At 44.6% G+C, this 15,699-nt stretch overlaps 1 protein-coding gene and 1 long non-coding RNA gene across 3 annotated transcripts; one reads left to right on the top strand and one right to left on the bottom strand.

Moving 5' to 3' along the window:
• The first annotated feature begins 5,053 nt into the window (after positions 1-5,053).
• LOC139628579 (uncharacterized) lies at positions 5,054-5,265 on the top strand. The gene is made up of 2 exons (XR_011692821.1): positions 5,054-5,170; positions 5,235-5,265. It is a non-coding gene; the product is annotated as an uncharacterized lncRNA (long non-coding RNA).
• A 489-nt stretch (positions 5,266-5,754) lies between these two features.
• Positions 5,755-14,114, bottom strand: LOC139628578 (prohibitin-2-like). Of its 2 annotated transcripts, none has more exons than XM_071490351.1 (10): positions 13,994-14,114; positions 12,840-12,969; positions 11,695-11,779; positions 11,143-11,222; positions 9,366-9,550; positions 9,109-9,238; positions 8,740-8,843; positions 8,030-8,107; positions 6,567-6,643; positions 5,755-6,204 (listed from the first exon to the last, which is right to left on the bottom strand). In XM_071490351.1, the coding sequence occupies exons 1-10, from the start codon at positions 14,012-14,014 to the stop codon at positions 6,186-6,188; spliced, it is 909 nt and encodes a 302-aa protein (XP_071346452.1). In that variant the 5' UTR covers positions 14,015-14,114; the 3' UTR covers positions 5,755-6,185. The 2 variants fall into 2 exon arrangements, with proteins under 2 accessions (XP_071346452.1, XP_071346453.1); XM_071490352.1 differs by lacking the exon at positions 13,994-14,114 and adding an exon at positions 13,861-13,879 and having other exon boundaries at positions 6,042-6,204.
• Between the last annotated feature and the right edge of the window lie 1,585 nt (positions 14,115-15,699).

Genomic DNA, 15,699 nt, shown 5'->3' with positions numbered 1-15,699 from the left:
CCAACCTCCCCCCACTCCTCCCCCCACCCTCCTCCTTCCTCTCCTTGCTCTTAATAGCAAATTTGCAATCATGCAGTGCAGATCAAGCAGGAGCCGGCGGAAGATTAGAAGGCGCTGAGGAGCTGGAGCAAGAAAAACGAGGTCACTGCAAACAGGCGGCATTTCCCTGCTGCAGCTGCAGGAAGCTGAGGGAGAGCTGCAGCACAGAGACAGCAGGACACGACGGGAAGGACACCAGGGGACAGAGGCCAGATACAGAGCACACACTGCAGCCGCAGGTCTCTTCTTCTGTGCAGTTTCCACACTAATGTAGTGGCTCTAATGCCACAGGCACCAGACCAGCCCCCTGCACTTTCATCCCCGAGCTGCACATCTCCCTATATTTCAGCGACACTCTGCTTTTATTTTATTGTGTATCTATTTTCCTCTGTATCCTCCCCACAGTGTTTTCAAGTCACGCAATGAAGGTTACGTTTTTAATTCTATCAAATCAAAAAAAAAAAAAAAGGACGAAGGACAGAAGGTCAGAGGACGAAGAGACATTTGCAGATGAAGTTGCAGCTGCTTGTATCTGCCACTAGATGTTAATAAAGAGTCATATTTTACTGATTCCACCTTTAATTGGTGACGAGATTGATCAGCAGGGACACACTGTGTTCACAGCTCACTGGGGGAGTGAAAACCAAGCCAACACTCCTGCCTGCAGTCAGAGACGTCCACAAGCGTCCGACTGCAAAAGACGTTTTTAAAATTCACATTTGAAGCAACACACAAGTGCGAGCTCTTCTTTTTCCTCCGCCGTGGTGACAGAATAACCCTGATTGATCTGGAGCAGTGGTGTCGACCTTCTGGAGAGGATGAGTGTGAAAACCACAGCAGTGCTGCAGGTTTCCTGCGTGAAAAGAGCGAGTTCACAAAACGTGTTTGTGTTTCCACAAAGTGCAGCCGCTGCACATCGACACCAGCTGCACATTCATCATCTCTGACTCCTCTTTTTTTTACCCCCACTCTCATTTAAAACTGCCCTCCTCTCCTCCTCCTCCTCTCTGGCATCTTTCAAACAGTGCAGAGGCTCCTGATTGGCTGGCTGACAGGCTTGGTGTGAGGTGTGAGGGGGCGGGGAGCAGCAGCCAATCCCATGCTTCCTCCATCTCCCAGCCCCCTCTTATTCCTTTTTTCTTTACTCTTTTTTTTTTTTTTTAAACCCAGCATGAATATTCACCCGCCTATACCATAAACACCCCCACCCCACCCTACCCCCACCCCACCTCCCATCCTGCCTAAATAAAAAATCCCCTCTGAGACTTAAATCTGCGCCCTCCCTCCCCCGCCTCCTCCTTCCTCTTTCTTATGTAGAAGAACAGCAGCCTCTCACAACATGGAGGGGCGGCAGCTCGCTTTGTGTCGCTCACACAATGGACTCCAACACCCCCCTCCCTGCCTATCCTCCCCCTTTAGCCTCCCCCCCCCCCTTTGCAGAGCTGAGGTTGCAGTGCAGCAGCTCGGCCGGAGCTGCTGCCTCTCTGCTCACAGCCTGGGCTATAAATAACCCGGCAGCCATCTTTTCTTTTCTTTTCAGTTTTTTCTGTTGTTGTTCTAACCCTGTTGAGAAGAGGAAGGAGGAGGAGGAGGAGCAGCAGGAGGAGGAGGAGGGGGGGGGCGACACACCAGGGACAGATACGATGAGAATCACATGACTGATGAAATTAGCTGAAGGCCTCAAATTTCCAGCGTTAGTGAAGTGAGGAGTAAATGAAGAGTGAACAGGTAGAGAGGAAGGAGGGACCAACGGTGAGGTTTATGCTACAGATGGAAACTGTGTTTTAACACACACACACACACACACACACACAGTCTGCACAGCTCTTCTTCTTCTCTGTGGTCAGAACAAAATGAACACAACATCCTGGTTTGACCTCACGCCTCCTCTCCTGAGATCAGCTAATTATCATACGGCCACAACACCGTCACTCTGTGTTGTGCATGAACGCACTTTTTTTTTTTTGGGTGAACGTTGAACATATCCGTTTTCAACTAATGAATGTGAACATGCCCCCATATAAACAGGAGAAGAAGAGGCGTCTGGTGCAGCGTCTCCTTCCTGGTGCTGCTGAGGTCACTTCAGATTCCAACAGAGGAAATCTGACTGAACAGCTTCATCAGGAACGAGTGTGGAGCCGTGAACCAGAGTTCAAACACGGCCGCATAAAACAAACACTCACACTGGGTTTTATTAGCTTTTAAAAGAAACGTGTCTGTAATTTACTGTCATTCATGTAGTTTGAGAAGCGGCGATGATTTGAGGCTGAGAATGGATGAAGAGGAGGTTCTACTGAAAAAATATAAAAACTTTGACTTGATTTGAACCTTTGTGAAGTGAGCTGTGAGCTGCAGCTCTGTGAAGTGTGAACTTGCACAACACTGGCGATCAGCTGTATTAACACTTACCAAGTGTTATCACAGAGAAGGTTCGAGGGGACCAAAGGTTAAACCTGGTTACATAAGAAAACTGTTTCCAGTGGACGTGTGAACCAGGACCTGATGGATCCAGTGAGAGCCGAGCAGACCCAGTCACCAGCCTCCAGGTCTGAGACATGAAGCTCCAACAGTGAAGAGCTGAGAGCTGCAGCTCCTCTAACAACCACTAGAGTCTGGCTCCAGCAGTGAGTCAGTCCCCACAGACTCCCATGTTCAAATGTCCAACTTTACAGCAGAAAGAAACATGTTTACAGCCTGGTACAGAAACTGTTCTGCTCTCTGGAGCTGCAGTGTTGCAGTGTGCGATGAGGAATCAGTGGAGGTTTCTCCTGTGACAGTATCATGGTGTTCGCATCATTATTGGAAAGAAGCATTTTTATTAAACTGTCATGACTTAGCCTGGTCAGACCTGAGAAAATAAAGGTTTAGTTTCCTCTGTTCATTGGTCCTGTCTCCTGGCCTCTGGTCTCTTTATACAACTAAAACAACAGAGTTTTGTATTTGGTGCGACTGAGTTTGTTCATCTCTGATGGTTAAACACTGACAATGGACAGAGGCAAAGCTCATCATGTGATGACAGGCTTTTTAAAACCAGACAGCGTCTGTTTGGACTTCAGAGGGAGGAAACTGGCTGTGAGTCACATTTACATACAACACATCACAGTCAAGGTGACCCAGCCTGTTATCACACACACAAACACAACAGAGGAATTATATCATATTTTAAATTTAAAATATGGCCGACGTGTTCCTCAGTGTCGCCCATCACAGGGTCCTGTAACATTTCAGGGGGAGGCGTCTGTCAGACTGTTCGAGGGAGGAAATAACGTGATGTGTCGACGTTTGTCCAACCAATGAGGAGACGGTTAGAGGAGGAAACATCAGAGACTCAGCCTCATGTTGGAGCCTCAGTCAGACCCAGACTCAGATGAGGAGTCTGTTGAGACCAGAATCAGAGACTAGCAGACGGATCAGAACCGTTAGTGTAGTTAGCATCTTTTATTTGTTTATGTTGTTTGTTAGCTTGTAACTGGCAGTGGCTGACACAGTGTTAGTGGTTGTGCTAATGCTAACTCTGGCTCTCTGTGCTGACAAGGGTTCAGGTGTATTTAGCCCCGCCCTCCGGCCCCCACAAGTTGACAGGATTGGTTCCTGAGGTTCTATGACGTATGAATCCCTGACTGTCTGAATCTGTTTTTATGAGACTGTCACTGGTTCAAGGTGGAAACACTCAGTCATGGTGTCGATTATTTCACTCATCATGTGTCTTTATTATTAAAGCATCATGTGGACGTGAACCAGGGGAAACTGCTGATCTTCATCAGAGGCTCTCTACCAGTGAAGAGTTGATCAGATATAAAATGAATAAAAACATGATGAAAAAAATTCCAGATTTTTATTCAGTATAAATTCAGTTAGTGCCTCAACGTTCAGGAGCAGAGTCCAACAAACACACAGAACACACAGCATCTCATCTACACACAGCTGTAACACAACACAGATCAGTGTGTGTGTGTGTGTGTGTGTGTGTGTGTGTGTGTGTGTGTGTGTGTGTCCACTGACACAAATACTCTCTGGTATTAACAACCATGACTCAACAATGTTGGTGTTTAGTTTGAGGCTTTTACTCAGTCACTGTTACAAAACACAGACGCTGCTGCAGCTTCCACCTGCTGAGGACATACTGGGACGTATCTGTCCTCACCTGTCCCTGCACCAAACTGCTGCGTAACTTTTCCCTGTGGTCAGAGAGCAAACAAACTGTTGCTGGTCCCGTTGATACGGCGCAGGGTCGCTCAGACTGACGCCACGAAGCTGCAGCTCACTGAAACTATAAACCTTCACAAACAGTCGTCTCAGTCACCAAACTACAAACGACTGAGTATTATTGAGTATATTCATCAAAACAAAAACAAACAATATGAATAGATAAGAAAAGCAAACAACAAAGTCAATCACATATTGTGTTCCCGCCTTTTTCTTGGTGTTGATCAATGAGCTTTAGAGGTGCTAGGACAGAGCCAGGCTAGCAGTTTACTCCTGTTTCCAGTCTTTATGCTAAGCTAACAAACTGCTGTTTGTAGCTTCATGTGGTAAAACGTCTGCTTAGTGTTTTCACTGGGTGTATAAAGACATGTTTGTGACACTATAATGAAGCTGTGAGCAGATCTAAGTGTTTATTACTGTACCTGTCACCTGTGAACAGGTGATGACTGACAGAGGTGTAAACACCGCTGTTACATGTGTGTGACATCATCTCCTCATCCGTCCTTTGCAGAACCTCAGACTAGTCTCTGCTCTTAAAGCTACGGTGGCCCTGAGGGCTCAACACACTGTTACCTGAGACAAAAACATCATTAATTTGATGACACACGAGCTGCAAATACAACAGAGCAGGTGTTTCCAGGGGACAATAAAAAGTCATATATGTTGTGATATATGTATCATAATGAATCCACGGGTCTCAGTCTTGTGTCGTTTTGTGTTTTCTTCAGTTGCAGTGTGTTGAGCTTTCAGGGCCACCGTAGAAAACCACAAGTTTAAATGTAACTTCTCTATTGTAAACTTTTTTTTTGCCATTTGGTCGTTGGTCACGTGACTGAGCAGACAGGAAGTGATGAAGTCCAGATCAGTTCACATCAGTGTGTTTAGAGCTGTGTGTGTGTGTGTGTGTGTGTGTGTGTGTGTGTGTGTGTGTGTGTGTGTGTGTGTGTGTGTGTGTGTGTGTGTGTGTGTGTGTGTGTGTGTCAGAGCAGTCAGGAGAGTCAACTCAACTCCTCCCCTCACTGCAACATCTGTATCCACTGGTTCGAAGGTCAGTTCACCCAAAATCACAAAACTGTTCTCCTGCTGCAGCAGTGACGCCTGAACACGCAGACAGGTCAGGTTTTATTACAGCTGAGGAACTATTGATTTGTCAACAACAGAAAATACATATATAACAGTTCTAATAATCAATGACTCATTTCAGACTTAATGTAAAATAAAAGTCTAAAATGTTCAGTTCCAGTTTCTAAACATGAATATTTTTACTTTTCTCTGAGCAGAAAATCTTTGGACAAACCAAGACGAGTCTCTGCCAAAGTCTGTTTTCACTGGTTTATACACAAACTATTAAACGAATGCTCTGAATAATCACTGGATTAAATTATAAATAAATCACAGCTGCAGCCCCATCACTCTTCTTCCAGTGCATCATCGTCTGCGTGAACATAATCCACAGGTGTCAGTGGGAGAAAAGTCATATTATTGAAGAATAAAGACATAATGTTAGAATAAAGTGTAGGAGTTTATTCTCATATCATCACTTCTCTCTCTCATAAAAATGACGACTCCCTCCCAAAGAAGATCCTGACTCTGTTCATGTTCGTCTTTGTGATTTCGGGGAACTGACCCACAAAGATTCCTCTGGTGCTGGTTCCTTTAAATCAGACCCGTTAATGGGACGAACTGAGGACTGATGAAGCTGCGTGCATCCACAGAGGAGCAGAGCTTTAACCACCACCACAGGAACCTTTCAAAATAAAACCACCCAGTGGCTGGATGATCTGCAGGTTAGAGTCTGTAGAGGAACTGGTTCACAGATAAACCTGGATCACGCTGAAAACCTGATGCGGAGTCGATAACCTGTGGGAGCTGCTGCAAGAAGAGCGGAGGGAGTTTCAGGAAGTGAAGGAATGGTGACGAACCGCCGAGGAGATGTCTTCTTACTTTGACAACGACAAACTGGAAGAAAGAGAAACTGAGGATGAAGAGGCTGTAAATCTGCCGCAGCGAGATCCGAGTCTAGAATCACAGGGATCCACTTGTTCTGTCACCTGAGACGTTTCAGTCCAGGATGTGTTCAGTTTAGCTTAGCTTATCTTAGCTTAGCTTAGCAGAGGAGAGCTAGCTTCATTGAGAGAGAAAACATCCATCTCCTCTTCGTCTGATTCGAATTGTTCCTCGTCTACTGAGCGGGAACATAATCTGAGCTCAGGCTGGTTTTTACTCAGTGGTGCTGATGAGAATCATGTTTTACACCTGCTCGACTGGCCTCAGTGTTTCCTGAGTGTGTGTGCAGAGACTTCATCTCTGTGAGGACTCACTTGAACTTGTCGCTGTCCTGCAGGTTGAGCACCAGGCTGTCAGCACTCAGGTACACTTTATTCTGGGACTGCGCCACCTGCAGGTCGAACACACAAAGGGAGCGTGAGCAGAGAGAAAACACAGGTGGGAAGTTTCCTGGCGTGCGGGGCTGCGGCCGAGTCGCCGCCCGGCACAATGGGGACATTGTCAGAGCTTCAACACTGAGCTGATTCACGGCACAGCGAGAGCTGCTGAGGCCCGTTCACAGGAAACACACACGCCACCGCCACAACAACGCATGACGTGACTGATCTACTAACGGAGAGCGTCACACTCAGCTGAGCTCATTTCACCACGGAGACGCTGATACATGAGGACAAACGCAGTCATTCACAAGGGTCATTTCTCTTCTTTATGAGGAATAAAGAAACTCTGATCCGTGGACAGAATCCTGTAGATCCAGTGATTAGATCATAGATTTTTTTTTTGATGTAAGCTGATGTAAACTTATTTATTGTTTGATTATTGATTATGTTTGACACTGTAATGTAGCTTTTTTATTCATTTGTTTCATATATTTGTTATTATTACTGTTTGTCATTAAAAAAATGTGTCTGTGGAAAATGAAGCAAAAAACAACACAAATCAATAGAGTTAAGAGAAATAATGGAGATTGTAAGTGGAGTCTTAGGGTTCAGACTGTACCTGAATGAAGCACCAGGACACTTTACAGAAAACCTTGAACTTAAAATTTCCTGATTGTAAGTTGATACGACAGAGAGAGGAGGTCAAAGGTCAGGGGATTGAATCTTCATGGTCCCTGTCTAATTCATGGTCATTTGGCGCCACCCAGTGGACTCCATCCCACCCTGCAGACTGAACCAGCAGAACGTCCTGAAGTCAACTCACATTTAAGACTTTTAAAGCTCCATCCAGTCTAAAGGTAGATGTCCATGTGTTTGTGATTATAAAGCAGGTCTAGGTTCTATATTAATACTGTGAAAGTATCAAAGCCTCAGTCCACAGAGAAATGCACACAGCCTGTATTCAGACACTGAGCCTTAAAACCAGCCGTCAGGACTTCTGGAATGTTGTGATGTCACAACAAAGCAGTCACTGCTCTCAGCCTGAGAGAGGAGATGTAAAACTACACTGAGATGGTTTTTGGTTCTTAAAACCACAAATATATCTGCTGATGGAGATCAACACTTCAGATTAAACGCCGGAGAAGTTAAAATATGGAGCTTTGAGAATTTTTTCGACCTGTGAGGAAAAAAACTGAAAAACTCTCCGGCCTGTCAGAGGACAGGATTTCTAAAACTAAACTTAATGTTAAATTCAACTGCATCCACAGTGATTTGATGACTCCAGTTACAGCCTAATTTCTGATTTTCAGGAGGTTGTTCACCATCATTCACTCGTATCAGGCCGGATTCTTGACGTGGTTCTTCAACATTAAAAGCTGCAGGAGAATGTTTTTTACCGTCTTAGCGATGTTCTGCGCCGCCCGGATCTTCCTGAGTTTCAGGTAGCCTGGGTTCTTCGTCACGGCCTCGCCCAGCTGCAACACACAGGCACACATTAAAACTGTTAGTGTGTTCACAGGAGGCTACAGTTACACGCCCAGAGGAGCGCGAGCGGCCCGAGGCCGATCGGCTGCGGCAGGAGGATCAGAGCCGCGGGTGTGTCGCTGCTCCACTTTCATGTTGTCACGCACGCTGACGAGCAGGGAAAGTCATTACTGCATATTTGGATGATGTGTTTGTTTAAGAGCCGGTTGTTTCCCGCCACAACCGAGGAGAGAGTTCACACCAGGACAGGACTGTAAATCTGTTTAATTACACTGTCAGAGGGCAGGGGGCGGAGCCAATCCCAGAGAGGGCGGGGTCCACGTCTGACACAAACTAAACACTAAGAATCTGCTCAGAGTCAGCAAACATAAGTGATTATCAAAGACGCTGATTGATTATTGGCTGCAGCGACTGATCGCAGTAAATCAAATCAATACAGTGGTAAATTTACTGAATCAAATGACCTGATGATGATAATCACAGCTCAGATCACTACATTGATCCACAGTATGAGGCCAGAAGTATGTGGACACCTCTGCGGAGGGGGCTCAGACTGGGACAACAGGACGAGGTGACGTTAAACCTCCATCAGCGCTCGCTCTGATGGATGGAGGCAGCTCACCATCTTGGCAGCCTGAGCTTCTCCCTCAGCCTGGATGATCTTCTGCCTCTGGTCCTGTTTGGCCTTCTCCACGTAGAACTGAGCTCGCTGCGCCTCTTGCTGGGCTGGAGAGGAGCAAACACACAACATGATCATCGTTTTGAAGCAACAACCCAAGTCCAACAGAAGCTGCGACCTGTTTTAATTTCATAACATTAAAATATAAACTGCTCGACTCGCTGCAGCCGCTGTCATGTGACACCTCCTGAAGAAGACCATGACGTAGGGCTGAAAGTTCGTAGACTATGACAGAATATCTGAGAGTGACCCTCCACAGTCTAACAGCTGATGGGGGTTCAGAGGAAAACGGCTCCTCCTGCCTCCACGTACCGACTTGCTTGGCCTCCACGGCGGCGGTGTACTCTCGACTGAAGCTGAGCTCGGTGATGGCCACGTCGTCCAGGATGATGTTGAAGTCTTTGGCCCGTTCAAACAGCTCCCTGCGGATCAGCAGGGACACCTGGGGGGGGGGGGGCAGAGAGAGAGAGAGAGCTGCAGACACTCGGGGCTCCCTCTTGTGCATTTTTTCCAGCAGTGGTCACACTGACAGAGTGTGAGTGTGTGTCTGTGTGTGTGTCTGTGTGTACCTGTGCTCTCTGTGTGATGAGCTGCGAGGCATTGAACTTGGCCACCACGCTCTTCAGCACCTCATTGACGATGGAGGGCAGCACGCGCTCGTCATAGTCCTGTCCCAGGCGCTGGTAGAGGATGGGCAGGTTGGACGCCAGCGGCCGGGACAGAACTCGCAGCGTGAGGTTGACCATCTGAAGGTCTGAGGGCGGCGAGACAGACAGTCACATGACAAATGCTGCTGACCTCAGGATGCTGAAAACACTGAATATTCAGTCTCTATCAAAGTCAGAGTTTAACTGTTACATGTATAACAGTATATATAATGTTCATTAAACGTGTTTTAATGTTTAATTTTTAAACATGAACTTTAGTGTCCTCTGGTGGTCAAACTGTGTAATGCAAACACTTTCTGAACGACCCTAAACATTTCTGTCATTTCCTTTAATCTGCATCACTTTCTAAAATGATTTTAAAGCTCCACCCAGTCTAAAGGTAGATGTCCATGTGTTTGTGATTATAAAGCAGGTCTAGGTTCTACATTAATACTGTGAAAGTATCAAAGCCTCAGTCCACAGAGAAATGCACACAGCCTGTATTCAGAAACTGAGCCTTAAAACCAGCCGTCAGGACTTCTGGAACTTTGTGATGTCACAACAAAGCAGTCACTACCCTCAGCCTTTACCTGAAATCTGCTTTATTTTTATTGGATCATTCAGAAAACAGTCAGCCAATCAGAAGAGCGGCTCAGATCCTCTCTTCCTATATCTTCCGATGGAGATCAACCCTTCAGATAAACCACTGGAGAAGTTAAAATCTGGAGCTTTAAAGGGTTTTTGTTGTTGTTTTTGTTTTGATGCCAAGTGATGAGAAATCTGATCTACCAACACTGGGCTACACATGATGATCGACTGGCGAGGGGGAGGTGATCAGTGATCTGCTGCCATTTTATGTTATTTTCTGAGTGAGGCGGGGGCTTCGCTTCCTTGGCCGCTCCCAGGCCCCTGGGAGGAAGCTGCCTGTTGGAGGTCACACCCCATCACACAAACTGAGCCTCCCCCTAATTACTGGTTTGATCATTTCACTATAAACAGGAAGCAGGTATCACAGAAGTAAATCTGATGTAACTGAAACCAAACCCTGAACAGACACTGTGCAGATCAGAGCAGTGTGTGTGTGACAACACTCATCAGTTGGTTAAACTAAAACAACAGTTAAATGTTTCATCTAAGATGTCATGCAGCCGCTGACCAGAGCTGGAGCTGCAGCCCCAACAGGCGGCATGAGATGAACCGAAATATTGTGACCCTCCTCATAACCACGAGCTCAGATTCACTCTCACCTCAATCATGTCACCATGTGTTTCCTGTTTCAAATTAAAAGCCCTCTACAGAGTTGGGTAATTGCCACCTCCTGAAACTTTGGTCTGCTGCTGTAAAATGAAGACAGAATCTAAACCTTTGATAATAATTTCTGATTTAACTAAAAGAAGTTATGAAAAGAATCTAAATATGAAGATTTCTATGACACTTTGAAATATTTAACCTAAAGTGACATTTAGATAGAGAATGGAAGAGAACTTGTAACTGTTCCCACTGGATATGTTGGTTTAACTCCTGAAGCAAACAGACGCACCTGAAGGTCTAAAATCTGATGTAACCCAACCATCAATTCAATTCACAACTGAATGAGATCAGCTCAACAACACAACATGTTTCTATCAGGTTGTTTTCGTTAGCTTCTTTGCTTTTTCAGTTTCAGTCTGTGACTCAGAGTCGGGTTCCTGTGTCTCACCTTTGCTGCCAGTGAGTGAGGAGATCTTTCTGGGTCTGGCTCGGATGTCGTAGATGATGGGATACTGGAACCAGGGTATCCTGAGGACAACGACACAAGGAAGAAATGATCCTCAGACCCATGAATGGGTGAATATTAATTTTGTGTCACCATATGAATCCATCTGTTCTGTTTATCTCCATCCTTTTATTTAACTTTCTTTGCTTTTGCTCATTTCTGCAGCTGCATAATTAAGTAGCTTCACCAGTGTGTCACCTGCCAGCTGAGCTTGTCATTGGAAGCCATGTCTCTGAATCTATCACAGCTGAATGAACGTATGAACGTATCAGCACCGGGACCGGTCCCAGTGATCCTGGTCAGAACCAGACTCTGTATGTGCTCACATGTTTGCTGCTGTAAACACGTCACAGAGATGAAACTGTGACTCTGTGTTGAATTAATTACACATTATTCATTTTAACAGGAAATCAAGCGTCAAGTGTGAAAGGTAGCGCTGTGAATGAAAAGTGGCGTTGCCATGGTGATGGCGTGGGTTGGTGGGGGTGCTCCTACCTGAAGTGGAGCCCCTCAGCGAGCACGGTGTCCATCTGCATCCCTCCGATCCTGTTGAAGATGATCGCTCTCTGTCCTCCTTCAACTGCAGACACACGACACAGAGCGTCAACTTCCACTACGTTTACAGCAGTCGCCAAATTAAATCCTCAACCGTCTGTTTCTGCCGCTTCACTCAACAACGTAACAACAGCCCAACTGCACCTGTATAAGTCACGTGACTCAGTCTAACATCAGGTTTGTTGTGGGGTGCGAGAAGTAGCCGACCAGTGTGTTGCTGCAGCCACAGAGCGAGGAGAGAGACGCCCCTCACTGACACCTGATACCTGCTCTGCTTTTGACCGTCTGCTTTTCTTTTACTCTGAAAATACCGAAGGAAGCTCATACCTCAAACCCAGACCTCAACTGTATGCTGTCGAATTCCTGAGGTGTTTTGGTTAGATTTTTTATTTTAATTTCCTATTTATTTTTATTTTTTTCTGTAAAACACTGATCATTTGAAAAGTTAGAGAAATGAAACATTGTGCAGTGCGAGAACAACTGGTTAAAAAAAGTCAGTTTGAGCTTCTGTCAGACAAACAACACTGATAAATGCACATAGAGGATATGATGTCATTGACAGGCGTTGCCATGATTAAACTCACTGATTTCTCTGGTTTGAGACTTGATGGAAACGTTTGTGATGGTGTAAGAACACAACTCATCAACATGTAGAACAGAGGTCTGGTTGATTGTAATGTGGAGCAGTTACAGGTTATAATTTTAACCCTGTTACTTCTCAGCTACGCCTCATAAAGTTGACACAGGAACATTAAGATCTGTGAAAATAGACCCAGTTGCTGGTGTTTGGCTAAACTCTTCCCTCCAACAGTCCTTATGTTCAGAGTTCTATTTAAACTTAGAGACCCTCAACATGATCCAGGTGACTTTACCTACAAGTTAAGGGAAAATAATCTGCTTCAAATCTATTATTTCTTACAAGATCCAAAGAGGTACCAATAACATTCTCCCCATATTTCTACTGCCAGCATCATGGATGTTACAGAAAGTGGTTTCAGATGAGTCACTGGAGTTTTCGGGATCTGTGTGACACTTGCATGCATTGTTTGTGTATGCATGGAAAACTGCACAGCAGGCTACAGTACCTGTGTATGTGGCTTCCTTCACCCCGTAAGCCAGAGCTCCGGCACCAATCAGCAGTTTGACACCGAGTCCTGCACCTCGAGGTCCTGATGACATCCTGCCTGCTATCTGCCGCAGCTGCTGCAGAAAACCCTGAAACACAAACACAGTTTGATACAAGATGAGCGACGCTGCTCATAGACTTTGGTGACACACCGTGACACAACACACGGTGCTGATTTTGAGATATCAACCTGCATGGTTCTGCTTTAAACTGACCCTCAGTGGTTAAACCGTCTCAGACATGACACTGACTGACCTTCACACTGGATGGGTAACCATGCTGAAGGCTGACACCTCCCAACAACTTTACAAGGACTTTAGCCACAAACATTCCTTATGTGTGCGGGCCAAACTCCTTTGCAAAATGAATAGTTTTTAAGTTGGCTGGCACAAAAGCAATCAACCACCAAGTTGGACATAACTGATCCGTCCGTCTTCACTTTATGAACTTTAATCTTAAATTCGGTTTACAGAAAATCCATAAAACGAATTTAGTTTGACAGAAGACCATAATTTTCTATTTGTTTGCTTGTAGTTCCCGGATGTCGACCGCTGTGTAAATTGCATGTGTAACATTGGCAGATCCTGACGCAACTATTAGCATAACTCTTGTTTTCGGGAGAAAACTAAGCTGCTCGGTGTCCTCTTTTGTGCCGAATTGAAGAGAAGAGTCTTGAAACGTCTAAAAGATTTAAAATCATTATCTATACAAGGCTGAAACATGCGCCGCCAAGTGATAAATATTAAGTTGTAAGATTTTTAAACGAAACCTGGCATCTCTGCTTACGACGCTGAAGAAAACTTCTGGACTAACTTAAATATCCCCGCAAGACTGTTTGTGGAATATTAACTGAGCAACATTAACTAGCTTAGAACAAACCCTCCAAGTTTAGCTCCTGCCCCCTGCTTATCCACAGGCTAACAGGTGTAACTTTGCTAATTTACGGAACCTCAGGTAAACTAGCTTACAGCCCGACTCACGTGGATCAGTCGCTGCTTTACAAACGCTCAATGTCACGAGCCAGAACGCAAAGAGCGGGAAATAAAACACCGGTTCACCTGAGCCGAAGCCCTGCGACCTACAGCAGCTTTACAGGCTCAATCAGACACTTACACCGGGCTCCTTGCTCGCCATGCTCGTCCTCTCCGCCTGTTAGGAAACCGAGTGGAGAGGAGGGCCAAGGTCACGGGTGATGACGCACTTCCGTGTGTGCGCGGAGTAACATGGGAAATGTAGGATTTACTGCTGACGTCGCGGTTCATTGTGAGAAGTGGCAAGGGCTCATTGTTTTCAGTTTATATTAAAGATACAATAATTTATCTGTTGTTCTTTGTACTCGATAAAAAAACAGGTGATGATTTAAGTGGAAACGTTGGACACATGTCCTACAGTCTTTTCTCCTGATTCCTTCCTTCCTTCCCTGCTGCCTTCCTTCTTTCCTTCCTTCCTTCCTGGACTCAGGTTGGCTCAGCACCTGCTTTATAAAAACAGACGTTTTTTCAGTGGAGTTTGGTGCAGAGGTTTTCAGTGATGCTCAACCTGATAAATTCAGTTGTGTGTTAAAGATGTTTAAAATGAACCTGAGGCTTGAGAAACAGACACCAAAACCTGCTGTGGACACATTTCACTGGTGGGTCAGTTAACACGAGAGTACATCAACACTGACGCTGAATTAAAAAGGACTAAGAAAGTATTTTTCATTCTTTTCCCCATAAAACAGTTTCCCACAATTTCTCAAGTGCAATTTATTTATTACAGTTCATGAGCTTTATATAATATCTTAATATAACTTAATAACTTTATTTGTGATGATATTTCTGTGTTCACTTTCACAGTTACTTCAGAGCTCATGCAGAAGCTCATAATGTTTATCATGTGATAGTTTTGTTACCTGTCTTGTCTGTTCTCCACAATGAAACGTTCAGACAACTTTATAAGATGTTTAGTCAGAATTATGACTTTCAAAAACAAAAACCAACATTATGAGACAAAAGAAAGTAAGAACGTGAGGACGAAAGACAAAAATATGATTTATGACATAATTTTATTTACTAGTCTAAAAATTTGAAATACTATGTCATAGCTGTGACTCAGTAATTTCAAAGTTCAACTTTTGATTCAAAATTATGGGACATTGAGTTAAAATTATAACTACGTTAGGATAATGAGACACTGAGTTGAATTATATTATGAGACACTCACAGAAAGGGCCTCCAGGGCACAGGCCGGGGCCCAAGGGGTCAGGAGGCCCCTGGGCCTGTTTGAGGTGACTGATAACATTTGTTGTTGAAAAACTGATCAAATGACCACAAAGACACACAAACCATCTGTAAAAACAACTCCAGAAAGATGCTAAACAACCACAAAGACACAAAAAACTACAAAAAGATGGCAAATGGCCACAGAGACACAATGAGACTGCAAACAACATGGCTGCTTTCATTCTGGGGGTCTTGCTCCTATGTTGGAGGGGTGGGGGGCCTTTTACACGTCTGTGTCCAGGGGCCCATTATCTCATGATCTGTCCAAGGAGACACAAAGAAAAAATAAAAAAACCATCAAGATCACACTTCAATTAAAATGACCTTTAGATGAAAGCGATGACCTTCTAAGTTAAACCTATGAGATAAGTAAAAGACAAAGACTTGTGCAGTCAACATTATGAGATACTGTTTAAACTTTAAAGATCATTGAGTTAAATTTGTGAGTTTTTAATTCAAGACTATAAATTATAGAATAATACATTTTAATTTAACATTATCTTACTCTAGCTAATTAAAATATCACTGTTAGACTATATTAGGCAATAGGCCTGTTAA

Source organism: Trachinotus anak, unplaced genomic scaffold, assembly GCF_046630095.1.
Source record: "Trachinotus anak isolate AG129_WGS33_773 ecotype Australia unplaced genomic scaffold, CSIRO_AGI_Tana_v1 ptg000012l, whole genome shotgun sequence".
Classification (NCBI taxonomy): Eukaryota; Metazoa; Chordata; class Actinopteri; order Carangiformes; family Carangidae; genus Trachinotus; species Trachinotus anak.
This window is presented reverse-complemented; position numbering and strand designations above follow the sequence as displayed.

Excerpts from the sequence above, each read along its gene's own strand:
- LOC139628578 (XM_071490351.1), bottom strand. The coding sequence starts at position 14,014 with ATGGCGAGCAAGGAGCCCGGT. Across the intron at positions 9,239-9,365 it reads TCATCACACAGAGAGCACAG|GTGTCCCTGCTGATCCGCAG; the intron begins GTACACACAGAC and ends CCCCCCCCCCAG. Across the intron at positions 6,644-8,029 it reads CGCAGAACATCGCTAAGACG|GTGGCGCAGTCCCAGAATAA; the intron begins GTAAAAAACATT and ends TTCGACCTGCAG.